This window comes from Erinaceus europaeus, chromosome 13 (genome assembly GCF_950295315.1).
Source record: "Erinaceus europaeus chromosome 13, mEriEur2.1, whole genome shotgun sequence".
NCBI classification, from domain to species: domain Eukaryota; kingdom Metazoa; phylum Chordata; class Mammalia; order Eulipotyphla; family Erinaceidae; genus Erinaceus; species Erinaceus europaeus.
In genome coordinates this window covers 54634554-54662419 of record NC_080174.1, presented here as the reverse complement: position 1 = coordinate 54662419, position 27866 = coordinate 54634554, and the positions used below count along the sequence as shown (strand labels likewise).

Below are 27866 nucleotides of genomic sequence, written 5' to 3'. Positions count from 1 at the left end.
AAACTGGGAAATGTTATGCATGTACAAACTATTATAATTACTATAGACTGTAAAACATTAATCCCCCAATAAAGAAATTTTAAAAATAAAATAATTAACAGATGAAATATTGATTGATTACCTATAAATTCTAGGGAAAACTTTCTTGCCAATAATGTTAGAGGAATATATTTTCCTCTAAGAATGAACTAAAAGGGGGAATTAATTAACTTGAAAAAAACCATTAAGATGCTTAAGGTTTTAAGAGTGTTATGTTACTTACAACCGCAAACTCATCTTTGTCCAGCATCCCATCATGGTCAATATCGCTCAATTCCCAAACCTTAGAGAGAGAGAGAGAGAGAGAGAGAGGGAGAGAAAAGAATTATATTTCTTTTCAAAAGGTATTTATTTATTTATTTACTTTATTTGAAAGCGGGGAAGGGAAGATAGAGAGGGAAGGAGAAAGAGGCAGCTGCAGCACTGTTTCACTACTTGTGAAGCTTCCCCCAGCAGGTGGGGCAGATTAACTATCTTTCATCACATGTGATACATGTAAACACCAAAGTACATAAATGAAGGAAAGCACTTTCACCTAAGTATTATATAACATCTATTTCTCTGAGAAGTTTGAATTATGCTGATCACTGTATTATATCACTATTATAGGCTACTAACTATATTATTACTATAAAAACTAGTAATTCCTAATGCCAGGTATTTTAAAAAGAAATCATTTTTTTTAAAAATACAACACTTTGTTCCTTTCATGTTAGGAAATACTTATGCACAAAGTGCCTTTAAAAAACTAAAGCAGTGGGCTGGGGACACAGCATAATGGTTATGCAAAAGCCTGAGGCTCTGAGGTCCCAGGTTCAATTCCCAGCACCACCATAAACCAGAGCTGAGCAGTGTTCTGGTTAAAAAAAAAAAACTAACTAAAGCAAGGAGTCAGGGGTACGCAGTGGGTTTAGCGCACGTGGTACAAAGCACAAGGACCAGCATAAGGATCCCGGTTCAAACCCCCAGCTCTCCTCCTGCAGGGGAGTCGCTTCACAGGTGGTGAAGCAGGTCTGCAGGTGTCTATCTTTCTCACCATCCCCTCTCCCTCTCCTCTCTCCATTTCTCTCTGTGCTATCTAACAACGACGACATCAATAACAACAATAATAACTACAACAATAAAGAATAGGGCAACAAAAGGGGAAAAAAAAAAAACTAAAGCAAGGGAGCTGGATGGTGGTGCACCAGGTTAAGCATACATAGTACAAAGCGCAAGGACCCATGCAAGGATCCCAGTTCAAGCCCCACCTACAAGGGAGTTGGTTCACAAATAGTGAAGCAGATGTCTATCTTCCTCTCCACCTCTCTATCTTCTCCTCCTCTCTCAGTGTCTCTCTGTGCTATACAATTTTAAAAAAAAAATTGAGGGGCCAGGTGGTGGCACATCTTGTTGAGAGAACACATTACAATGTACAAGAACCCAGGTTCAAGCCTCTGGTCCCCACCTGCAGGGAGAAAGCTTCACAAGTGGTGAAGCAAGGCTGCAGGTGTCTCTCTATCTCTCTCCCTCTCTATCTTCCCCTTCCTTCTAGATTTCTGGCTGTCTCTATCCAATAAATAAATATAATAAAAATAATTTTTTAAAAAATGGCAAAAAGTGGCCTCCAGGAGCAGTGGGCTTGTAGTGCAGGCACTGAGCCCCAGCAATAACTCTGGAGGTAAAAATAAATAAACAAACAAACAAAGCACTTTTTCATAAACATCACAGTTAAGCCATGCAACAACTCCATCTGGCAACTTTGCAGGTTTCTATGAAAGATCTAGAAAGACAGGAAAGCTTAGTTAGAGAGTAGATTTTACTATTTTATTGGTGAAATTATTCCTTATGTCAATGCAGCACGATATAGACAAAGGTACCCAGAAATTAAGTGAGGAAACAGCGATCAGCATAAACACTGCAAAGGAGTCAGGAATTACTTAGGAGTACTTATAAATAGCTAATTTCAGGTAATATATTTTAGGAAGAATAAACCAATGTGGAAATAAATCAGCAACAATTTGATATATTAAATCAAAATCCAAAAATTCTGTAGTAATACAACTTAAAAGTAAAAACTGTACATTTGTAAATAATGAGCTTTAAATGTTCCTGGTATATACATAATTAAAATACACAAAAATTCTTTTTAAGAGTTTAAAAACATCTTACCCTTCCAAGGATATCCACAGGTAACTTAGAGTTGAGCAACACTGGTTTCACTTTATCACCAGACAGAAGTCCTTTCACTGGGTTTAAACTATCAAAAATTGCATCATATTTGGCCTTATCTTCAGACTATAACAAACAAAAAGATCACAAGTTAAATAATGGTGAAATTTTAACTTAAGTTATAAAAAACTAAATCTTCAAATATAACATATTCTAAGTGAGCATTTAAGACATTTTTCACTTTCACCCAAAAGGTCACAGTAACTAACAGGTTAAAAGTAATACTATGACAGAAGTCAAAAAATGACAACAGGAAGGGGAATCGCAAAGTAGAACTTAGACTGGGTTTGGTGTATTGTACCAAAGTGAAGGACTTTTGAGACGTGGGGCACTCATGTCCTGGTGCATGAGGGTGGAAGAGGACCTGGCTGGGGTCTGAGACTGTTTTGCCCACCCCTCAAATTACACATGTATCAAAAACTGTATTTACTATAAACAATTACTACCCCAATTTAAAAAAAATGTCTACTCCTCCCAATTAAAAAAATGGCTTGGGAGATATAGCTCAACAGAGCAGAAAAGCGTAAGACTCCCATGCATGGATCCCAGGTTTGATCCCTGGCATCACATATGACAGAAGAGATGCTGTTTTATCTCTCTCTTTCTCTCTCTCCCCTCCATGCCTCCACCATGTCATAAAAACAAAAAATATATGTATTTTTAAGAATTCTATGGTTCGAGAAGTAGACTTGCATGTGTGAGGGACTGGGTTCAATCTTCAAAAAACATGCATGCAAATATATATATATATATGTAATATAAATAAACATGTAATTGTACTGAATATAATATATACATGTGTAATTATATGTAATACTATATTACATATAATGTATGTAAAATATATGTTATATATACATACACACACATATATACACACACACACACACATATATATACACACACATGTAATTCTACTGAAAAGTCCAGTAACCCCTCCATTCCTCTTATAGCTAAAACACAATCTTAAGGAGGCAGCTCACTTACTTGGGTAAGTCTCTAGCCATGTATGAGGCCCCAGGTTGAAGTCCCTGTACTACATGAAAGTACAAGATTGTTTGACCTGTTATATTACGAAACTACTTTTAAATTATAATTTTTAACAATTTATTTATTTTATTTTAATAAAAGAGAGGTAAGAGCACTGCTTAGCTCTGGCACATAGTGATTCTGGGAATTAAATCTGGAAACTCCAGGCCTCAGACATGAAAGTTTGGTGTGCAACTCTTGTGCTATCTCCCCAGCTCTAAATTACAATTTTAAAATATAAAAATATTTACATTTAAAAAGAAATTTGAAAAATATATACAACCAGTGTGACACCTCCAAATAATTGCAATGCAAAGTGTCCATTTCAGAAAAGCATTTCATAAAAAATTGTTTGAGTCACAAAGGAAACACCGAGTAAATCAGAATTTTCAAGCAGTAATACCAGTGGGGTAAGCTGCCTATTCATCAAATATTTTAATTCATACAGGATTGGGACATGCCTATTTTTAGTTTACATCTATAACAGATTAGCAGAGTTGTAAGTTCCTCAAAATATTCCTAGCATCAGTATTTCCCTACTAGCCTTCTATAGCAAAAAGTCAAAGTCTAATGCAGATTGCATTATATTTTGAAACTAGGGAAAGGATTTTATGAGTAGGAAGCAAAACAAGATTAATTAGAAAGTTTACTTACTTTTACAGCCCATGGGAGCTCAGCTGCAGAGGTCCCACTGATTAGTAAAGGACTACTGGTATCATGCTAAAAAGGAAAAAAAGCAGCACATAAAGCGCGTAAAACAATAAAGAAAAGATGGTATTTGAATTTAAATAAATAATACAAAATATGGGTCTCAATGCATACAGAACACTATTCTAAATTAACTATTTTATATTAAATCTGACTTGTCTAAATACAAATGATCCTGAAATAATTGTTGCAGTCAACTATAAATTATATGAATAAACTAAAGCACGTAAGTATGAAAGAAGAGGCATTATCACGACTGAGATAAAAATAAGGATAACTGAATATAACAAAAATATTTATGGACCTATTAACTGATAACTTTTTGCCAAGGGTACTTATGGAAATTCTTCTAGGACAAGAACACACTTTTGACTTCTAAGTTACAAGTACTTGACTTCCTAAGTGGCTGGTAAATAGCTCACTGGGTAAAGCACACACTTTGTCATGCAGAGGACCCGAGTTCAAGCCCCTCACCACTACATGGAAGCAGCATGCAAAAGGGGGGCTTCGTGAGTAGTCAATGGTGCTGCTATGTCTTGCCTTCTCCATCTCCCTCTCACCCTCTACCTGGACAAGGAAAATTCTCAAAACTAATGTTAAATTCATAATGCTCTGATAAAAAATTTAAAACTGTTGAAATGCATAGGATGTTGATAAAATACTTAAGCTGGTGAAATGGATAAATTGTTGAAAGATTAACTCTACTTCTGAGAATTTACACATATTACTGCATATGCAAAAGGACATATAGTCAAGGTTATTATTCAATTTTAAAATATTTTTATTTAGAAATAAAACATTAGAAACAAGCTAAAATCTATGAATAGAAGTTAAATTATAGTAGACAGTAAAGCAAGGAAATACTATACAGCTATAAAAAATTAGGCAGCTTTCATATGGTAAAATGTACTAATTTCTAAATCATATTACTAGAAAAATAGAACTGCATACCTAGTATGCCACAATTAATATAAAATGAGGATATTTGTCTTTTATAGGTAGTCACATATGAAAATTACACATAGTACTCTGGAAGGACACAGAAGAAAGAAGCTACTTAACAGTAACAGTCATTGAGGGAAAAAAAAAACAAGGAGCTGAGGTTTAAGCGTAGGGAAAAGCTTTCATAATATAAAATTTCAAGTCATGTGATATAAATTAAACAGAACTCAAAGTGAAAAGTATTTTCTTACGAATATTGGTGGAGGAACAGCCAGGTTCAAACTATTCAATGAAACCTCCAATCCATTCTGAGCGCAGGCCACAAGACGCAAAGCAACAAAGAATTCCTGAGAAAAAAAGTATGAATAATAAGAATATTGTCTGGGGAGTTGGGCAGTAGCACAGTGGGTTAAGCGCAGGAGGCGCAAAGTGCATGGACCTATGTAAGGATCCTGGTTTGACCCCCTGGCTCCCCACCTGCAGGGGGTTCACTTCACAGGCGGTGAAGCAGGTCTGCAGGTGTCTATCTCTCCCTCTCTCTGTCTTCCCCTCCTCTCTGCATTTCTCTCTGTCCTATCCAACAATGACGACATCAACAACAATAGTAACTATGACAATAAAAAAAAAAACAAGGGCAACAAAAGAGAATAAATAAATATTTTTTTAAAAGAAGAATATTGTCTGTTTCATACGTTAATGATGGCCCTTTCGGTCACTACCAGGCCACCTCATCATCCGAGGCCCTAGTCAGGGAATCCTGGGATTCCCATATAGATATAATGGACCTAGACCTCCAAAAGATCCCTCTCTCCACTATCACTGGTCACCTCCACAGGAACAACATCATAAACCCTCTTGGGGCCTCTACAGTACATTGCCCTGATCAGTATAGAACAACAGTGGTAGAAATTCACAACTCTCCGGAGGAAGGCTGGGTCAAGATTCTCTGCCTCTCAAGGAAGGCTGGTACTGAAATGAGTGCAGCCTAGAAGTTCCTAGCCATGACCAAGAAATGCAAGCTCAGACTGACCAGGATGCAGAAGTCACACAGGTTCCTATACTGAATATGGATAGACATGGATCCCAGATCGATGAGGTTTACAGTTAATGATATTTATATATATTTCCCATATTTGGGAGCTTTCTCTATCCCACTCCAACTTTCTAGTCCTATCCTCAACTCTAATACCATCTTCCCAGACAATAACTCCTAGCCCACCTGCATGTTAGCTGTTGGGCTCTGTCCAAAACTAGTAAAGTCATGGGCCCCTTAGAATATACCTAAAATAGACCTACTAGATTTTTCCAAAATGGAGACCCCCAAGTATTCATCTGCAATATTCTTTTTTTCTTACATTTATTTATTCCCTTTATTGTTGCCCTTATTGTTTTTATTGTTGTAGTTATTATTGTTGTTGTTATTGATTTCATTGTTGTTGGATAGGACAGAGAGAAATGGAGAGAGGAGGGGAAGACAAGAGAGGGAGAGAGAAAGATAAGACACCTGCAGACCTACTTCACCGCTTGTGAAGTGACTCCCTAGCAGGTGGGGAGCCAGGAACTCGAACAGGGATCCTGGTGCCGGCCCTTGAGCTTTGCGCCATGTGCACTTAACCAGGTGCGCTACCGCCCAACTCCCTACCTGCAATATTCTTACCTTTAGGCTCATGATTAGTCAACAACTTGTTCTGCTTTATATCTTAAGGCATTTTCAGCCACCAGGTTCCAGAGGCTAACATGATGCCAACCGTACTTCCCTGGGCAGATGACCCCACCAATGTGTCCTGGAACCTCCCCTCCCCAGAGTCCTGGCCCACTAAGAAAAGAAAGAGACAGGCTGGGAGTATGGATCCACCTGCCAAAGCCCATGTTCAGCAGGGAAGCAATTATAGGAATCAAACCTCCCACCTTCTGTACCCTATAATGTCCCTGGGCCCATACTCTCAGAAGGATAAAGAATAGGGAAGCTATCAAGGGAGGGGATGGGAAACGGAGTGGAAGTGTACCCCTCTTATCTCATGATCTTGTCAATATTTCCATTTTATAAATTAAAAATTGTTTAAAAAATACTTGCTTTAAAAAGTAAGAGATCTAAATGCCAAAATGTATCTAACATCATAAATAGAAAAATTAATGCTAAAAAGTGGGAATATGTACACCTTTGTTCACAGCAGCACAATTCAAAATAGCTAAAAAACTGGAAGCAACCCAGGTGCACAACAACAGATGAGTGGCTGAGAAAGCTGTGGTATATAAACACAATGGAATACTACGTAGCTATTAAGAACAATGAACCCACCTTCTCTGACCCATCTTGGATGGAGCTAGAAGGAATTATGTTAAGTGAGCTAAGTCAGAAAGATAAAGATGAGTATGGGATGATCCCACTCATGAACAGAAGTTGAGAAAGAAGAACAGAAAGGGAAACTAAAAGCAGGATTTGACTAAATCTAGAGTAGGGCACCAAAGTAAAAACCCTGTGGTGAGGGGGAGGGTGGACATTCGGCTTCCCACGGCGGCAGGGGGGCAAGAGTGGATGGGTGGGATGGGACACAGTCTTTTGGTGGTGGGAATGGTGTTAATGTACACTCCTATTAAAGTGTAGTCATATAAATCACTATTTAATTTAATATGAGAGGGGGAAAATTGATTGTTATGTCTCAAACTTTTTAAAGCACAGACTGAGTCTTTTTAATACATACGCTGAGTCTTTGATATGTTGATTCTCTCAAAAGCCTAGACCAGGGAGAACAGAAGCAACTGGAGGCACAGCTATATACAAGATGTTGGGTATTATACAGCAAATCCTAACAAAGGGACTTTTCAAAGTTAGCCCAATTACCAATTAATGTGATGATAACAATAACTATCCATTGTCTTCTTGAATCCTAAGACAGCAGGAACCTCACATTTCCACTATAGAGCCTATATTTCCCCTAGTCCTGGAACCTCAGAGTGGGGTGCACTTTCCTGCATGCTTCTCTCAATTCATATCAAATAATATTGCATCCGCCGAACACAACCTAATCAATGAAACGAGTGCCACCTCAGCATGTTTCACTTCATACTGTGTCCAGAGACTGTGTCCAGAGATTGTGTCCAGAGACTTCAGGTGTGGAATGACAACCCTTCAGCTTCATTACTCGGGTGAGACCTTTCCTTTCATAGTATTCTCCATTCCAGGTGGTTCACTTCCTAACAAAGTCCCAAAACCTAGATATAGACCAGGTCCCCTGAGATATCCATAAACTAGGGAAAAATATATACCTGAAAGCAAAAGTACACAACAGTCTGCAGTGAGTACCCCCCAACACTTCATCTGCACTATTCCAGCCTTTAGGTCCATAATTGTTCAACAATTTGTTTGGCTTTGTATGTTAACTCTCTTTTCAGCCACCAGGTTCCAGATGCCAGCATAATGCCGACCAGACTTCCTTGGACAGACGACCCCACCAATGCGTCCTGGAGCTCCACTTCCCCAGAGACCCACCCTACTAGGGAAAGAGAGAGGCAGACTGGGAGTATGGACCAACCAGTCAATGCCCATGTTCAGCAGGGAAGCAATTGCAGAAGCCAGACCTTCCACCTTCTGCAACCCACAATGACCTTGGGTCCATACTCCCAGAGGGATAAAGAATGGGAAAGCTATGAGGGGAGGGGATAGGATATAGAGATCTGGTGGTGGGAACTGTGTGGAGTTGTACACCTCCTATCCTACGGTTTTGTTAATGTCTCCTTTTTTAAATAAATAATTTTTTTTTTTAGTTTCCCTTTTGTTGCCCTTGTTGTTTTTCATTGGTGTTGTAGTTATTGTTGTTGTTATTGATATCATCGTTGTTATATAGGACAATGAGAAATGGAGAGAGGAGGGGAAGACAGAGAAGGGGACAGAAATATAGACACCTGCAGACCTGCTTCACCACCTGTGAAGTGGCTCCCATGCAGGTGGGGAGCCGGGGGCTCCAACCTGGATCCTGGCTGTGGTCCTTGCACTTTGCGCCACGTGTGCTTAACCCACTGCGCTACTGCCTGACTCATGGGAATATGTTTTTAAAAGTGTGGTACAGATAGTGGAAATTGTACAAACTAATAATTATATCAACACTTCAAGAACATTCAACATATTGTTTTTCATCATCTAAGTGAGAAAAAAGAATCTGAAAAAATGTCATCTTTAGGTTTGAGATAATAAATTTTGAAACTGGGGGCCCAGCGGTGGCACACCCAAGTAAGTATACATAGTACTACACACAAGGACCCACTCAAGGATCAGGGTTGAGCCCCTCGCTCATCTGCAGGGAGGATGCTTCACAAACAGTAAAGCAAGACTGCAGGTGTCTATCTTTCTCTCTCCTCTATCTCTCCCTTCCCTCTCTCCTATCAAATAAAATTGGGGGGAAAAAAGGAAAAAATGACTACCAGGAGTGCAATGGATTCATAGTGATTTTACTGAGCCCCAGCAAAAAAAAATAAAAGAGACTGGATCGATTAAGTGATTTAATCATTAATGTGAAAATGGTGAAAAGAGAATTCTGAAAGCATCAAAAGTAAAGAGAAGTGTCACATATAAAGGAATTCCTATAAGACTATTAGAAGATTTCTCAACTGAAACTCTATAGGCTAAGAGGACTAGCAGGATATATTCAACACACATGTTCTATTCAATTATCATTCAAGTTGCAGAGAAAAATCCAGAGCTTTTCAAACAACAGTATAAGGAATTAATCATTGGCCCTAAACAAAATATGAAAGGGACTTTTATAAATCAAAAAAGACCTCATTTCTTTAAAAGAACCAGCATACCCCAAAATCTTCATAAAATGGCAATAAATTCTTTTATATCAATAATTGCATTTAAGAACAGATTGTTCATTCATCTCTTTATGAAAATGAAAAGACTCTCGCAAGATCATTTTTACTGACTGGTAATAATTTTGTGACTATCAAAATTATTACTCATTTGTATATTTTGTGTGTTTTTCCATAATTATTCTTCAAATTAGCTTTCTTGATGAAAGACCACTAGTATACTAAAAATAGACAAATTTACGTGTCATATATATTGCATCAATTTTTTTAACTGACTGGTTGGTCCATACTCCCAGTCTGCCTCTCTCTTTCCCTAGTAGGGTGGGTCTCTGGGGAAAGTGGAGCTCCAGGACGCATTGGTGGGGTTGTCTGTCCAAGGAAGTCTGGTTGGCATCATGCTAGCATCTGGAACCTGGTGGCTGAAAAGAGAGTTAACATACAAAGCCAAACAAATTGTTGAACAATTATGGACCTAAAGGCTGGAATAGTGCAGATGAAGTGTTGGGGGGTACTCACTGCAGACTATTGTGTACTTTTGCTACATATTTTTCTACATAGGGTTGCAATTTTCATGTAGTCAAGTCCATTAAATTTTCCTTACAATCTGTTTTCCATACATTTCTTTTCCGTGGATTACATATGGCTTCTTTTTGTATGTTTTTTGCCCAAAGCAAAATTTAAACAACTCTGGAGTCTATTTGTTTAGCTTCAAATCCCAGTCGGGGTGCCAGGCTGTAGCACAACAGGTTAGGAATGCATGGCCAAGCACAAGGACCAGGCAGGACTAAGGATACTGGTTCAATCCCCCGGCTCCCCACCTATAGGGGGGTCACTTCATAAGCGGTGAAGCAGGTCTGCAAGTATCTATCTTTCTCTTCCCCATCTCTCCCAATTCTCTCTGTCCTGTCCAACAACAGCAATGACAACAAGGGCAACAGAATGGAAAATATGGCTTCTATGAGCAGTGGATTCATAGTGTAGGCACTGAGCCCCAGCAATAACCTTGAAGGCAAAAATAAATAAAATTCCAGCCAATCATGTACTAGGTGTGCTACTTACTTTGGGCAATTCAATTTCATTCTTTTTAACTTCTCTTTTTAAATTTAATACAAATAAGTCACTTAGAATGTATTTCCATTAGTCACTCCAAAGACTCAGGCTTATTCCTATTTATAAATAAGTCACATCAAAGAAGTAAATACAGTTTTAAAAAAGAAAAAAAATAAGCCACTTAGAACCTACAATATTTGACTATTTTAGAACTTTTATAACTTACAGGTAATATTCAGAATCATTTGAATAAAACTATACACAATAAAACTCAAAGAACTTTTTTTATTTTCCAGTAAACTTGGAAGTCATTATCTCAGAACTATTTAATTAAAAGTATTTTCTGCTGATTCAAAATTGTGACTTTTATTATAATTACATTCCTTATCTTATTTGTGTTTGTGCTTTACAACTGTTGGATGTGCTTGTCTCTCCCGCAGTTTTCCCTTTATGTTAATACATTTCTCTATACAAAACAAATAAACCAAAGAAAATACAAAAGTAGGCATTTTTATTCTAAATCACTAAAAATAAGTTTTATATAAATTTCTGAATCTTACTTGTTTGTTTAGGATTCCTTTGCCATCAGTGTCAGCTAAGTCCCAAATCTGAAATTTAAAGAAAAATAAAAGTATCAATCCACACTTAAATAAGTCACCTTAAAAATAAAACAAACTTCTGCAATTTGTAGTCTCATGCCCTTTGACAGTTAAATTTAAGAATCACAGAATTAAAAGTGGAAAGAAATGCCCCTCCAGTCCCCACCTGCAGTGGGAAAACTTTGACAGTGCTGAAGCAGTGTGCAGGTGTCTCCCTGTCCCTATCCCTCCCTCCCCGCCCCCTTTCTTCTTGATTTCTGGCTGTCTCTATACAATAAGTAATAAAAATAACTTTAAAAAAAGAAATGTTAAAGAATATCTAGTACATTACTTTACAAAGATACAACTGTTCAATGAGGTTAAACAACATACTAAATAACATTCATTAAGCATAAGGAAAAACCATGAAAATCAGGTTAAGTTCCAGTCCTATGCCTAGATCACTAACCCAGGTTCCAACTCATGTCTGAGTTGATGTAAACTGCTAATTGTTTCTATTTATTTGTTTGTTCATTTTGGATAGAGACAGAGAAATTGAGAGGGCAAGGGGAGATACGGAGAAAGAGAGATGCCTGCAGTATTGCTTCACCATTCAGGTGGGGACTGGGGCTCACAAAAGGGTCCTCACACACTGTAACACGTGAGCTCTACCAAGTTGCTACCACCTGGCCCCTTTCTACTAGAATACAGTATCTTGATTTTAGCTTCTTTTTTTAAAAATATTTAATTACTTATTCTCTTTTGTTGCCCTTGTTTTTTTTATTGTTGTAGTTATTATTGTTGTTACTGATGTCGTCATGGTTGGATAGGATGGATAGGACAGACAGAAATGGAGAGAAGGGGAAGATAGAGAGGGGGAGAGAAAGACAGACACCTGCAGGCCTGCTTCACTGCCTGTGAAGCAACTCCCCTGCAGGTGGGGAGCCGGGGGCTCAAACATGGATCCTTATACCGGTCCACAATAAGGCTACAACAAGGGCAACAAAAGGGGGAAAAAATGGTCTCCAGGAGCAGTGGATTCATGGTGCAGGCACCGAGCCCCAGCAATAACCCTGGAGGCAAAAAAAAAAAAAAAAAAAAAAAAGACTAAGCAGAAAAGGGACTTTCCACTTCTTTGCACTCTTTCTTGAGCCCTAACCTAGTTCGAGACAGTTGTAAAAGAGGAAGTAGAGATAACAGTCAAGTTTCTTGAGTGGGTGGCAAGGTTTGCAGTCTTTACCATTTCTACCGACAAATCCCAAATGTACTATTACTACCTCATTTCATCTTACTAAGGAGTAATTTGTTTTAAAAAAAAATTCTGAAAAACACCTTTCAAGAGAGTAAATAAATCACTACAACCATAGTCTCTCCAACACATTACTGTAACTATTTCTATGACTCAGTTCAAACTTCTAAGTTTCTCGGCGGTATATTTCAGGGTTTACCTACAATTCACCTACACTACAAAATATTCATTATAATCAGGCTTTAATGAACAAACAACGACCTTTCCAAGTATCAAGTCTGGTAGCCCTGATTTCTTCAGGAAAGCAGCAGCATCAGAAGCCAATACTCTTCCAGTATTGCTGGCATCAACCTGAAACAACACAAATTATAAGTTGACAACAAACAGAAAGGCAAAATTATCATCATTTACCTACCTCCTTCCGCTCAATTTAGGAACTGGCTTTTTCAAAAAAGGCAAGAGAATACTTTGACTAAAATCAGGGATATGTGGACAGTCATGTAAGTATAACACCATCTAGATAGCACTGAAAATGTATAGTGTTTTTTTAAATTTCATTAGTGATTTAATATTGATTTACAAAATTATTAGTGTTTTTTTAATTATGTCTATTATACAAATGAGAACATTGAAACTCAGAGGAAGTAAAGCAAATTAAGAAACATAACATTAAAACATTAACTACTCTTTTTCTGTTAGTATCCTACTTATCACTGAAGAAAAACTACAGCAACAAGTTCTGTGTTGGCTTCCATAAAACCAGTTAACCTTTAACATAGCTACTACACTCCAAAACTGAAGTCAACACTATTAAAATATATCTTCTGCCTCCAATTCTTTTAAAAAATATGTGTTTTTTAACTCCACAGAAGAGTTAATGGATTACAGTACAGTTGTTGGCACATGGGTATAAGTTTTCATCTCCCTGTGATAGGTGTCTACAAAACACTCTCACCCCCAACTTAGACCCTTTTCCACCATCATGTACCAGGACCCCAGTGCACACTCAGGCCTTTCCACTCCCTTCCTTCCCCAGAATTTGTTTCTTTGCTGCAATATATTCCAGCTCTTCTAAAGATACCACTTACATTCCAATAAATAGCAATAGGAAGAAAAGGGCTGCATTCCCTGGAGGGATCTTTAGACAAACAGTTGTAACTGTATGTCATCTTTTTTTTCTCCAAGCATCTTTAAATCATCAACTTCTCCTTTTATACTTATTCTTAGAAACTGCAACTCTTTAGAAAAAAATATAAAGCATTATCAGTAGTGATTATTCAGCAGTGACTCCACAATAAACTCAAAGGTGAATTTTTAAATTAATGTATTTATTTTAGATAGAGACAGAGGGGCAAAGAAAGAGACCACAGGCTCCAAGCTCCCTTCAATGCAGTGGGGGCCAGGCTCAAACTTGAGTCATGCAGATTGCAAAGCAGATTTATTGTTTAAACTGCTAGATTCCTAAAACATATTAAGAGAAGCATTTCACTTAACTGATGGGGACTTTCCTTTCAGACAGAATGAGGTCACCAAGAAAAGTTCAAAAAAGTAAAGGCTCTCATTTCTATAAAGATTTCTTAAAGTAAAGTTCGATTTGTAAAAATTAAAAGTCAAGAATTCTTATTCATTCCTTTTGACGTAACAACCACCTCCAGGGGCCTATCCCTTCCATTAGCATGTTTTTATTGCCATGTTTCTTCCTACAGGAGTTAACATTTATTTTGCAATGTTATGTAATACATTTCATCCACTTAGCAGCAACTTCTTCTAGCTGAATTTCTCCACGTGTTGGAGATTATTGCTATTTTTTCTTCTAACACATAGTTTCCTATTTAACATTTAGTTGCCTAAATGTTATATATTCAACTTTTGTAATATTTATACTGAATAAGATGGTTTTTCTGAGACAAATTATTCTAAGAATGATGGAGGAAGAAGGACAACTTATCCAGTAGAGTACTTGCTTTATCATGAAGGAAGGCCTAGGTTTGAGCCCTGACATTAGAAAGGAGCACCATGAAAAGCACCAGGTAGCTTTATGGTGGTGGAGCAGTGCTGTGGTGTCTCTATTGTCTCTTTTCTCTCTTTTCCCTCCTCCTTTACTAAATTAAAAGAAAAGAAAAAAAGAAAAATTGGGTCCATGGGACAGCTTAGTGGTATCCTGTATCCAAGAGGCCTTGAGTTTATCTTGATTCACTCTTCTTTTCTAGCCCCCCCCCCCTTCCCTCCTCCCTTCTTTGCATTGTAGCACTTTTCACCTTTGGGTGATAGTGTTATCTGGGATTGAACCTGAAACCGTGGAACCTCAAGACCTTTTGAATAACTGCTGTGCTTCTTCCTACTCCCTAACTCTGCAATATATATATATATATATATATATATATATATATATATATATATATATATATATATATATATATATATATATATGGAAGAGTTAAAGCCAAAGAGTTCTATCCTTCAGTTTTTTTGTGTCCAAGGACTCTTACTGCTATAGCTTCTATCTGTTATTAAACGATCTGCATTTCTCTGAAAGACAATTACCAAATGTTTTCACTCATATGTACAATATAAAGACCTGAAACATACGTACTTACGCAGTTTGGAACTATACCCCTATAATCTTAGGATACTGTAAGCCATTATTAAATCACTAATAAAAATAAACCCAAAGGGAAAAAATCCTTTCTTTCACCTGCCAGAACACAGGATAAATAGGCATTCAGAAAAATAAATTAAAAAACTGTCCAATCCAAATTAATTTCAACTAACACAAAGGAAAAGGGACTGGGAGAGTTCTCTCCAAATACTTTTTTTTTCCTTTTCTTTTTTTAACCAGATGGGAGAAAAGTGAAAACCTTCTCCAGGACAACCTAACTATAGGGGCACTTAGGGGAAGCATTTATACAATAATTATGTACTATGTTCTAGTGAAGAACTTTACTATTTTCCATTCTTTTGGTCACAATAATAAAGAATCACCAGTCTGTCATCTACAGGCAGCTCCTGCTGCGCTCTGAGGTCTGCCATAAACTACCAGTTAGAACTATGTCTTCAACAAAGAAAAACAATCTCAGAGTTCCATGGAAATGAAGTTAAAATTTTCAAGTTAAAATTTTAAATTATTAATACTTCAAAATAGATACTTCTGGGTGAAGACATCTGAGCTGACCTCAGACAACTTTAAGACTATACCAGTGAACTAAGTGAAGATTTTAAGGACTGAAGTAAATATATTTCATGAAAGTAGATTCCTGGCCAAAAATGCAGGGGAACAATAATTATACAGTACTGGATGAACTGTGCTAACATTTAATTATGGTTGTTTACATAAATTATTTTGGTATTATTCTTATTCTATTTTATAAAAGAAGTTATTTGTTTTGATCTTTGGTCCATATCCCGACCCCCAAGGATAAAGAATAGGGAAACTTCCAATGGAGGGGAGGGGGTATTATGGATCTTTGATGGTGGGAATTCCATGGAATTGTATCCCTCTCATCCCACAATCCTGTCAATAATTATTAAATCACTAATTTAAAAAAAGATCTCTTTTTCTACTTAGGCTGTCTCTTATCCTTTAATTTAGTAGAATCTGCTTTTATAAACTGAAATGTAGTTCCAGTGGTAGCTGATTCTCACAAACCATGCAGAATTCAAACAAATCCTGTAATTAAACGTTCATACTCATTATGGCAATATAGTTATTATATGGGCCCAACAACAATTTGTTCCTTTTTGTCAGGATATGACTGAATAAATGAACTGTGCAAAACAAAGCTATATTTGATTTTTTAATATTTGTTTATTCCCTTTTGTTGCCATTGTTGTTTTATTGTTTGCTGGGCTACCGTGGGAGTGCCTCTGGGTTCGAGAGAACGCAACAGGAGCCAGCCTGGGCTGCTACTCACTCAGCAATGCGAGGGAGATGACTCATGAACCAAGCTCATGGTGAGGCAATGCAATATCTTTATTGATCAGAGAGCCAAGGCTTTTAAGGGGCAGACACAGAAGTGGCAAGTCGGAAACGGAAATGGCTAGGAAAGGGGTGGAGAAAGGCAAAACGAAGCTGGAAAGGTAGGAACTTCCTTAGCAACTGTTGTGAGGATTTTAACTGGTAGGATTAATACTACCCTGCAGGCAGGGAGGGTCTTGAGGGTAGAAAGAAGCTAGATCAAAGGAATGGAATGGGTGGGGATTTTTCAGGCAAAAAAATGATTATGTAGATAGGCCATAGTATCAGGAATGCAGGGTGGAACAGGGGGAGCTGGCTTAATGAATTAAGGAATGCCAGGCTCCTGAAGGCAGAAAAATGCAGAGTGCTTTGTGAGGCTCCTCATAATTTCCCAACAATTGTTATAGTTATTATTGATGTTGTTGTTGTTAGATAGGATAGAGAAATGGAGAGAGGAGAAGACAGAGAGGGGGAGAGAGAGATAGACACCCGCAGACCTGCTTCACCGCTTGTGAAGTGACTCCCCTGCAGGTGGAGAGTGAGGGGCTCGATCCTTATGCCGGTCCTTGTGCTTTGTGCCACCTGTGCTTAACCCACCGTGCTACTGCCCAATTCCCAAAAGCTATATTATCTGAAGATGATTTTTTTTACTCAGGTAGAAATCACTATTAAGAAGCAAAGACTAACTTTATGTGTAGTCATTGTCTAAAAAAACCCTCCCAATCTAGTTAATAAAATCCCAGTATCAGGCTGGCAAAATAGTCACTTGAATAGTACACCTGTTTTATCATTTGCAACCCAAGTTTGAGTCAGCCCCTACTATATTAGAGGAATCTCTCTCTCTCTCCCTCCCTTCCCCCCTTCCTTCTAGAACAGAAAGAATGAGAAGGTAGGTCTAGGAGTGATGCATTTGTCCAAATGTGAGGTAGTAGTAATAATTATAATTCAGACAGAAAGCAACTATCTGGTCTTACAAGTTGTTACATACTCAGTGTGCATCTCTAATTTGCAAGTTAAACTAAAGAAGGCTTAAACTGTTCAGTTAATACTTGGCGCAGCTATGTAGATACCCAACTCAAAAATGATGAGATCAACCACTTATGTGATAATAAACACAATAAGCACAAAGCAAGGAGAAACTGTTGGGGGAAAATGATACAATATTTGGGAAAGATAAATGAGATAGCCCACATCCTATAATGAGAATCTGGCCACTGACATCTAATCTATTTTTTTATAATTATTATGATTATTTATTTATTTATTTATTTGCCAGAGCACTGCTCAACTCTGGATTATAATGCAGGGACTGAACTTGGGATTTTGGAGCCTCAGGCATGACAGTCTCTTTGCATAACCATTATGCTATCTACCCTCCACCTAGAACTATTTTTATTTTTTTTAGTGCTTTTACTTTTTAAACTTTATGTATTTTAGACATTTATTTTATTTGATAGAACAGAAATAAATTGGGAGGGAAGGGGAATAGAGACAGAGAGAGAGGCAGAGAGAAACCTGTAGCACTGCATCACCACTCCTGAAGTTTCCCCCTCCAAGTGGAGACTAAGAGCTTGAACCTAGGTCCCTGGACAGTTTTACATGTAATTAACTAGGTGCACCACTACCCAGCCACTGATATTCAATCTATTCTTGATCAAGTTTCTATCAACTAGGCCATTTTACTCTCTGTAGGTCCAGAGGTTAAGTTATAGAGAACTAAAATAGTTCTAGCCTATATTAACAAAATAATTTTTCTAATGAAGAACATAAATCAATTTAACTCACTGTTTTACATTTTATTGGTTCTCCCAATTTCACTGGTTCTCCCAATTAGTTGAATAAAACTCCTGACATGTTCATTTCATATTTGTAAATGAGTCATTGTTTTAATTTTGTGAAAATTAACTTTTAATATATCTTAAACACAGTATAAAGTCAGTTTTGTTCAGCTTACAAATCAATTTGGGTAGTTACATCTGTATTAATATAGCTAGTGTATGAATTTTTAAGACAAATATTTAAGATATTTAAATGCTTGGGTTTGATTACTTACCCTGCATTTTTCAGAGACTTGTCAAGAGCAATAAGTAGCATGTGAAAGAAACACTAAGAAATTAAAGCATCGGAACTGGGGAGACAGCATAATGGTTATGCAAAAGACTCTCATGCCTGAGGCTTTGAGGTCCCAGGCTCAATCGCCAGAGTACCATAAACCAGAGTTGAGCAGTGTTCTGGTGTGTGTGTCTCTCTCTCACTAGAAATAAAGTAAATAAAAAAAGAAAAAAGAAATGTCTGTGCATTGTTAACAAGTGTTAAGCACATGCTACAATGCACGAGGACCTGGGTTCGAGTCCCCAGACCCCACCTGCAGGAGGAACACTTTGAAAGTGGTAAAGCAGTGCTGCGGGTGTCTCTCTTCCTCTCTAGCTCCCTCTTCCCTCTTGATTTCTGGCTGTCTCTATCCAATAAATACAGATAATGATAAAATTTTTTAAAAAGAGAAAATTTAAAAAAAGAAATGTTTAGAGAGTCGGGTGGTTGCACAGCAGGTTAAGTGCACATGGTGCAAAGTGCAAAGACTGGTCTAAGGATCCCAGTTCGAGCCCCCAGCTCCCCATCAGCAGGGGAGTCACTTCACAGGCAGTGAAGCAGGTCTGCAGGTGTCTATCTCTCCCTCTCTCTGTCTTCCCCTACTCTCTGCATTTCTCTCTGTCCTATCCAACAATGATGACATCAACAACAATAGTAACTATGACAATAAAAAAAAACAAGGGCAACAAAAGGGAAAATAAATAAATAAAATTTTTAAAAAGAAATGTTTAAACAAATCCTTTGTAATATTTTATTCAATTTTGTTGGACAGACAAACCAAGAAATTAAGATAAAAGGGTGAAATAGGGATAAAAAAAAGACACCTGCAGCACTGCTTCACCAATCATGAAACTTCCCCTGTAGGTGGGAGAGGGTGGGGCTTGAACCTGGGTCCTTGAGCACGGTAATGTGTGCACTAAACCAGGAGCACCACCATCCAACCCTAAGAATAAGAAATGGAACACAAAACATTAAATTTCTCCAGCTGGCCAGTAATCTACTGGCCTACTAATCAATCAAGTGTTAAGTATATTTGGTATGTAATCGAGGAAGACAAAGAAATTAAAATCTTACCTGCCTATAGTATTTTTCATATACAGGATTCCCACTTGATAACTAAAATTAAAAAAAAGAAAATATGAAATGTTATTAACTCCTATTAATATATTTATAATAATCTAAAAAATGTTTGAAAAAAATGTTTAAAAATCTCCAACCTTAAGAAATATACTTATCTTTCTTTTGGAGGAAAGAAGTAAATAAAAATACCCACATGGTGTACACCTATGTTCATAGCAGCACAATTTGTAATAGCTAAAACTTGGAAGCAATCCAAGTACCCAACAAAAGATGAGTGGCTGAGAAAGTTGTGGTATATATACACAATGGAATACTACACAGCTATTAAGAACTCAGCTTCTCTGACCCATTTTGGAAAGAGCTAAAAGGAACTAAGTTAAGTGAGCTAAGTCAGAAAGACAAAGATAAGTATGGGATGATCCCACTCATAAACAGAAGTTGAGAAAGAATAATAGAAAGGGAAACTCAAAGCAGGATTTAACTGAATTTGAAGTAGGACACCAAAGTAAAAACTCTGGGTTCAGGGTGAGGGTGAGGGTGGATGTTCAGCTTTGGGGGTGGGGTGGGGGGGGTACAGTCTTTTGGTGGTGGGAATGGTGTTTATGTACACTCCTATCAATTTGCAGTCATGCAAATCACTAATTAATATGAGAGGGGGAAATTGATTGAATGTCTCAAACTTTTTAAAGCACAGACTGAGTTCTTTAATACACAGGCTGAATCTTGGATGTGTTGACTCTCTTAAAAGCTTAGACCAGGGAGAACAGAAGCAACTGGAGGCACAGCTATATACAAATAATGTCAAAGGACATAAATTATAGTGATGTGTTGTGTATGATACAGCAGATCCTAACAAAGGGATATTTCAAAGTTAACCCAATTGCCAAATAATGTGATTATAGCAATAACTAGCTATTGTCTTCTTAAACCCTAAGACAGCAGGAACCTCCCACTTGCTATTTAGAACCAATATTTCCCCCAGTCCTGGAACCTCTATGGTGGGACTCACTTTCCTGCATGCTTCTCTCAATTCATACCAAATGATATTGCATCTGCCGATCCCAACCTAATCAATGCAACGAGTACCACCTCAGTATGCTTCACTTCAGACTGTGTCCAGAGACGTCAGGCATGGAATGTCAACCCTTCACCTTCATTACGTGGGTGAGACCTTTCCTTTCATTGTAGTCTCAAATTCCATTCCAGGAGGTTAAATTCCTAACAAAATCCCAAAACCTAGATATAGACCAGGTCTCGTAAGATATAAGATGTTCACATGTATCCATAAATTAGGGCAAAATATATACCTGAAAGGAAACATACACAATAGTCTGTAGTAATTAAGTATAAAGTTTATAATGAAATAGTGTCTACTTAGACTTAAGATACCCTCCTCACCTACATCCTATAACATTTCTCTCATTCACTCCAAAGCTAACCTCATCAAAGCAAGGAGTGCAAAAGCTGAATAAGGGCAAGAGACTAGCATACTTTAACGATGACTCTGTAGTCACTATCAGGCCACCCCATCAGCAGGGGCCCTATTCGGGGAGTCCTGAAATTCCCAAACAGACATGATGGGCCTAGACCTCAAATAAATCCCTCTCTCCATTGTTACCAGTCATCCTTACCAGGAACAACACAACAGACCCCTTTGTGGGCCCCCATAGGACCTTGTCCTCAACTTGGATCAACAATGGTAGAGAATGTTCCATTCTCCGAAGGGTGGCTGGACAATATACTCTATGCTAAAACTGAGGAAGATTGGTCCTGATATTGGGGCAGCTTGGAATGTTCCTACTTATGACCACAGAATTTGAGCTCAGATCTACAGGGATGCAAGGTCACACAGGATCCTAAGATGATTATGGACCCCAAATCACATCAAATGGATGGGGCTATGGTCGACAATATTTATACCCCTTTCCCATATTTGGGAGCTACTCTCTTCCCTGATCCAGCTTTCTGGTCCTTCTGCCAGCCATGACATTACCTCCTCAGACAATAATTAGGACCCACCTGCATATCGGATTTCAGGCTCAGGCAAAAAAAAAAAAAAACTAGTACAGCCATAGGCCCTTCGAAATATAACTAAAATATGCCTACTAGCTATCTACAAAATGGAGGCCCCCCCCAAACTCTTCATCTGCACTATTCCAGCCTTTAGGTGTGGTTGAACACTGTCAGGGCCCACAAACCACTATATTTCCATGCAAATATTATTTACAGATTCGCCACCACATTATCCCCTCAGGGTATTGCTAATCCAGTTAAAACTATTGCAACAGTTGCTAAGGATGCTTCCACCTTCCCAGCATGCCTTTTGCCTCTCTCCACCCCCTTTCCTAGCCAATCCTGTCCCAACTTGCCACTTCCAGAATTCTCCTATAAAAGTCGCTCCTGTTTGTGCTTTCTCTTCTCTTCCCCTCTCTTCCCCCTCTCCTTTTATCTTCCGCATCCTGACCTGGAGAAGGCCTGGTGGGCATAGCGGGAGGCGGCCATTTTGCTAGCTCCACGTGGCCTAAACCTGCTGTGCCCGCACCCAACTATGGGGCACCCGCGTGAATAAAGATTTGCGTTCCCACTCTGACATGAGTTTCTGGTCTCTTCTCTCTCCCGCGCACAACCTGACATTTAGCTCCATTATTGGTCAACAATTTGTTTGGCTTTGTATGTTAACTCTCTCTTCAACCACCAGGTTCCAGATGCTAGCATGATGCTGACCAGATCTCCCAGAACTGACAACCCCATCAATGTGTCCTGGAGCTCCACTTCCCCAGAGCCCTTCTCCACTAAGGAAAGAGAGAGGCAGGCTGAGAGTATGGATCGACCTGTCAACACCCATATTCAACGAAGAAGCAATTACAGAAGCCAGACCTTCCACCTTCTGCATCCCACAATGACCTTGGGTACATACTCCCAGAGGGTTAAAGAATAGGAAAGCTATGAGGGGAGGGGATGGGATACAGAGTTCTGGTGGTGGGAATTGTGTGAAGTTGTACCCCTCTTAACCTATGGTTTAGTCTGTTTCCTTTTTATAAATAAAAAAGAAAAAATAAATAAAATTGACATTTTCTGTTGGGAAATTGTGCAGATGTGGTTGAGTTAGACAGGGCCCACAAACCACCCTATGCTAGTATGGCCAGTCCCTTTATCTGCATACCAATCTTCTGCTTTGTCTTATAAATGACTAAAGATCTCCCCACCACGTTATCCCCCCAGGGTATTGCTAATTCCTGCCAGCTAAAACCACAACAATGGTAGCTAAGGAAGTTCCCAGTGTGCCTTTTTCTTTTCTCCACCCCTTTTCCTAGCCATCTCCATTCCCAACTCACCACTTCCGGTTTTATCCATAAAACCCACTTCTGTTCCTGGTTTCACTCTCTTCTCTTCTCTCTCTTCTCTCCCATGGCCCGACCTGGAGAAGGGCTGGCATGCAGAGCTGAAGGTGGCCATTGCAGTTTGGTGCCACGTGGCTTAACCTGCTGTGCTCACACCTGACTATGGGGCACTCCCGTGTGAATAAAGAATTGTATTACCACGCTGCCACTAGTTCCTGGATCCTCTCTCTCTCGCCCCCAATGCTAGCCCGGCAATTTTCTCAATAAAGTGGTCTTAAAAAAAAAAATACCCACATGGGTTACTAAGAATTGAGAAAGTAAAAAAGAAAGTAAGATTTTTTTTTAGATAGAGAGATAGAGAGATCACAGAACCAAACCTTCCCTTTTTTAATTTTTTTATTTATTTTCCCTTTTGTTGCCCTTGGTTTTTGTTTTTGTTTTGTTTTTTTGTTATCGTCATTGTTAAATAAGACAGAGAAATAGAGAGAAGAGGGGAAGACAGGGAGGGGGAGAAAAAGACACCTGCAGACCTGCTTCACCACCTGTGAAGTAACAACCCCAGTTGGGGAGTGGGGGCCTCCAACCGGGATCCTTATGCCGGTCTTTGCACTTCACACCACGTGTGCTTAAACTGCTGTTTATAACACTAAGTTTTACTCCGAAGTCCAACTTATAACAAATTAGGTGTGAAACGCTTTCGCTAAAGATAACAGAGCCACAGAGCTGAAAGCAATCCTTTTCTAATCAACTGCCTAAAATATCTACAAATAAAGTTCAAAAGCCATTGCAGTGGCCAAGGAGTAGCGCAGCAGTCAAGAGCATGCCTTGCAAGCATGAAGTCCTGAGCTGGAGCCCAAGCACAACTCAAGATATCAGATTTCAGGCTCAGGCAAAAAAAAAAAAAAAACACTAGTATAGCCACAGGTCCTTTGGAATATAACTAAAATATGCCTACTAGCTATCTACAAAATGGAAGCCCCCCCAACCCCACTCTTCATCTGCACTATTCCAGCCATTCGGTGTAGCTGAACATTGGCAGATTCCACAAACCACTATATCTCCATGCAAGTATTAAAAAGAATTTAAAAAATTTTTAAAAAGAAAATCAATAAAATAATCAAATGATTATAGGAAATGATGGTAATGATATCTTCAGCTGTGCAGATACTATTGAAATACCTATATGTACTGCCATTTAATTCATTCACACTTCAAAGGGATCCTTGATTTAAATCCTCGAACAGACGACCGTACCTGAAAGGCAATTTAACAGCAGCAGTGTCTAAAGGTTTGGGTTCACCTATATAAGAACGGGAGTTGGGCAGTAGAGCTGTGAGTTAAGTGCACAAAGCGCAAGGACCAGTGTAAGGATCCCGGCTGGAGGCCCCCACTCCCCACTTGCAGGAGTTGCTTCATAGGCAGTGAAGTAGGTCTGCAAGTATCTATCTTTTGCTCCCCCTATCTTCCCCTCCTCTCTCCATTTCTCTATGTCTTATGCAACAACGACGACATCAATAATAACTACAACAATAAAACAAGGGCAATAAAAGAGAATAAATAAATACTTAAAGAAGAAGAAGAATGTGTAAGACCAGTAAGGGACTCCTGGAAGACTTCATGGGCATGACATTAATGTAGGAATATGAAGTATGGGGGGAGAAGAGGAAAAATAATACAAGTAGCAATATATACAAAGGCAGGCAAACAACAGAAAACTTAAATATTTTTTTAAAGAATATCAATTTCTTAAAAAAAAAAAAAGAAAGAAAGAAAGAAAAGAATATCAAGTTTTGAGTGGTAACAAGTGGAGATAAGGCTGTGGAGTGTTGTTTTCGACGGGTTACGTTGTTTTCGCCGGGCTGGCTTCACGGGCAGGTAACAGCCGACCAGGGACTCATGGTTGAGCTGTAGGCAGTATCTCTTTATTCATGCAGGACGCAGCACAATCTAAGACGAGCTAAGTTAAACTCAAAGTACAGTACTCTAAAACTCACAATGCTGTCTTTATATATACTTCCCAAGTAGGGTGGAAACAGGATGTGACATAGAGAGGGTGGAGAGAAAAGTGACTGGTGAAAATCAGGGTGTGATAAAGAAGGGATCAGGGTGTGACAAGGAGGGGGGTGGAGCAAAAACATATCATGAAACTGGGGATTGAACCAATGCCCTGGAGGGAGGTGCTTGTTAACAGCGGTTATGTAAATAGAATGAAGTGGTTATGTAAATAGAATAGTGTTAAGCAGGGGGGATTTAAACCAAATGAAACAGAAGGGGTCTCATGCATACCAACAGTGGAGTGCTGTAAAAGACATCCTACAACGGGTTTCAGCTGCTGAAGTAAAAGTGAAAATTAGGATGAAAAAAAGGGAGAATATTCAAGCAAGTAACTTATCTAGTGCTAAGTGATCATTTGCTGAAATAAGAAAGTAGGACGGCATATGAGGCATCTTAAGAAATAATTAGAGTATTGCACCAAAGTAAAAACTCTGGGTGAAGAGTGAGGGTAGATTTTCACCTTCACTATAGGGAGGTGAGGATAAAGACCTTTGGTGATGGGAATGGAGTTAATATACACTCCAATTAACTTATAGTCTTATAAATCACTATTTAATCAATATGAGCCAAAAATAGATAGAATATATCAAACTTTTTGATCTGTAAATACCAGTTCTGAGTATATATTTCCTTCAAACTAAGCAGTTAAGGTTTCATATTGGTAACAAAAAGAAAAAAAGAGATTTGTTTATTTTTGTCACTAAGGCGTCACCAATCTGAGCAGACATTCTTCAGAGAGAGATATGCAGTATAGCACTGAGGCTTCCTCAGTGGGGACAGGCTTGAACCTGGATCATGCACAAGGCAAAGCAGGCACTCTACTCAAGTCTACTAAGTCCTCTTAGAAAATATTTTTTTTATTTATAAAATGGAAATATTGACAAGACCACAGATAAGAGGGGTGCAATTAAACACAATTCCCACCACCAGAACTCTATATCCCATCCCCCCCTTGAAAGCTTTCCTATTCTTTATCCCTCTAGGAGTGTGGACCCAGGATCATTATGGGGTGCAGAAGGTGGGAGGTTTGATTTCTGTAATTGCTTCCCCGCTGAACATGGGTATTGGCAGGTTGATCCATACCCCTAGCCTTAGACAATAATTCTAATGGCCTGGTAAGAGTCATGAACATTGGTAGAAAAGAAGGGTATAGTTTGATAAAGAGATTCTAAGACAGCTTTGATAAGACTTCTTAAATACCGTAAACTACTGCAAAATATATGCCTGAAAGCAGAAGTGCACTAGAGTTTGCAGTGAGTACCCCCCTAACATTTCCTCTCCACTATTCCAGCTTTGGGTCCATGATTGCTCAACAATTTGTTTGGCTTCGCATGTTAACTCTCTTTTCAGTCACCAGGTTCCAGATGTCATCAGGATGCTGGCCAGGCTTCCCTACACTGAAGACCCCACCAACGTGTCCTGGAGCTCCGCTTCCCCAGAGACCCACCCTACTAGGGAAAGAGAGAGGCAGACTGGGAGTATGGATCACCAGTCAACACCCATGTTCAGCGGGGAAGCAATTACAGAAGCCAGACCTTCTACCTTCTGCAACCCACAATGACCCTGGGTCCATGCTCCCAGAGGGATAGAGAATGGGAAAGCTATCAGGGGGAGGGGGTGGGATATGGAGATTGGGTGGTGGGAATTGTGTGGAATTGTACCCCTCCTACCCTATGGTTTTGTTGATTAATCCTTTCTTAAATAAAAAAGAAAAAAAGGAAAAAAATGCTGAAAAAAAAAAACTTCTTAAATAGATGAGGGGGTAGGGAGACATAGGAAATACAAAGACAAATAGAAAAAATCTAGAGCCACAATTTCATCCCAGTTTGCAAATAAGGAAAGTGCTGAGATTAATTTTATGTGTCAACCTGGCTAGTTTATGGTACCCAACTGTTTAACTGAACACCAACCAGTCTAGATGCTACTAAAAGGTATCATTTTAGATGTGACTAACAGTAACTAACTTTGTATAAAGAAAGCATTTTGCTCTTCATAACACAGGTAGGCCTCGTCTGATGAGCTGAAGATGTTGAAAGACTAAAGCCCCCAAAGAGAAAAGGAATTCTGTGTCTAAACTGCCTTCAGACATGGCTGTAACATCTACTTTTCCCTTGATTCCAATTCTGTTGGCCTATTCTCAGATTTAAAACTTGCCAGCCTACACAATTGCCTGACCCAACTTCTTAAAAAAAAAAAAAAGATCAATAAAAATGTGAATATGTGTGTGTGTGGGGGGGGTGTAGATAGCATAATGATTATGCAAACAGAATCTCATTCCTGGTGCTCTGAAGTCCCAGGTTCAATCCTCCCTCCACACCATGATAAGCCAGTGCTGAGCAGTGCTCTGGTTTAAAAAAAAAAAAAAAGTGCATATGTGCATGTGAGAAAGGCCTAAAGGCCTGTGTGTGTATTCTTCCTGTTTTGTGGGCTTGCTTATTTTTTATTTGTTATCAGTGATTTACAAAAATTATTAGATAACAGAAGTATAATTCCATACCATTCCCACCACCAAATTCCTGTGCCTCCACTCCTCTCCAGTGGTAGCTGCCATAGTTGTTTATTTTTTTTTTACCAGACCACTGCTAAACTCCAGGTTATGGTGGTGCTGGGGCTTGAATTTAGGACCTCTGATGCCTCAGGCATGAAAGTCTTTTTCTTTAATCACTATACTATCTCCCCAGACCTGCACCTCCTGCTGATTCTGTTTCTCTGACAAACTAGAGCACCTA

The 27866-nt window shown here is 38.7% G+C and overlaps 1 protein-coding gene across 3 annotated transcripts in view; it reads right to left on the bottom strand.

The window, feature by feature from the left end:
- The window catches only part of EPS15 (epidermal growth factor receptor pathway substrate 15), a 133047-nt gene that overhangs the window by 81462 nt on the left and 23719 nt on the right, over nucleotides 1-27866 (bottom strand). For 2 of the 3 annotated variants that reach the window (XM_060205904.1, XM_060205906.1), the window contains exons 2-8: nucleotides 19736-19777; nucleotides 12877-12966; nucleotides 11349-11396; nucleotides 5181-5276; nucleotides 3934-3999; nucleotides 2191-2316; nucleotides 263-322 (exon numbers count right to left, since the gene is read on the bottom strand). In XM_060205904.1, coding sequence (XP_060061887.1) covers nucleotides 263-322; nucleotides 2191-2316; nucleotides 3934-3999; nucleotides 5181-5276; nucleotides 11349-11396; nucleotides 12877-12966; nucleotides 19736-19777 — 528 coding nt within the window. The remainder of the gene's footprint in view (nucleotides 1-262; nucleotides 323-2190; nucleotides 2317-3933; nucleotides 4000-5180; nucleotides 5277-11348; nucleotides 11397-12876; nucleotides 12967-19735; nucleotides 19778-27866) is intronic. The other variant, XM_060205905.1, reaches the window with a different exon arrangement.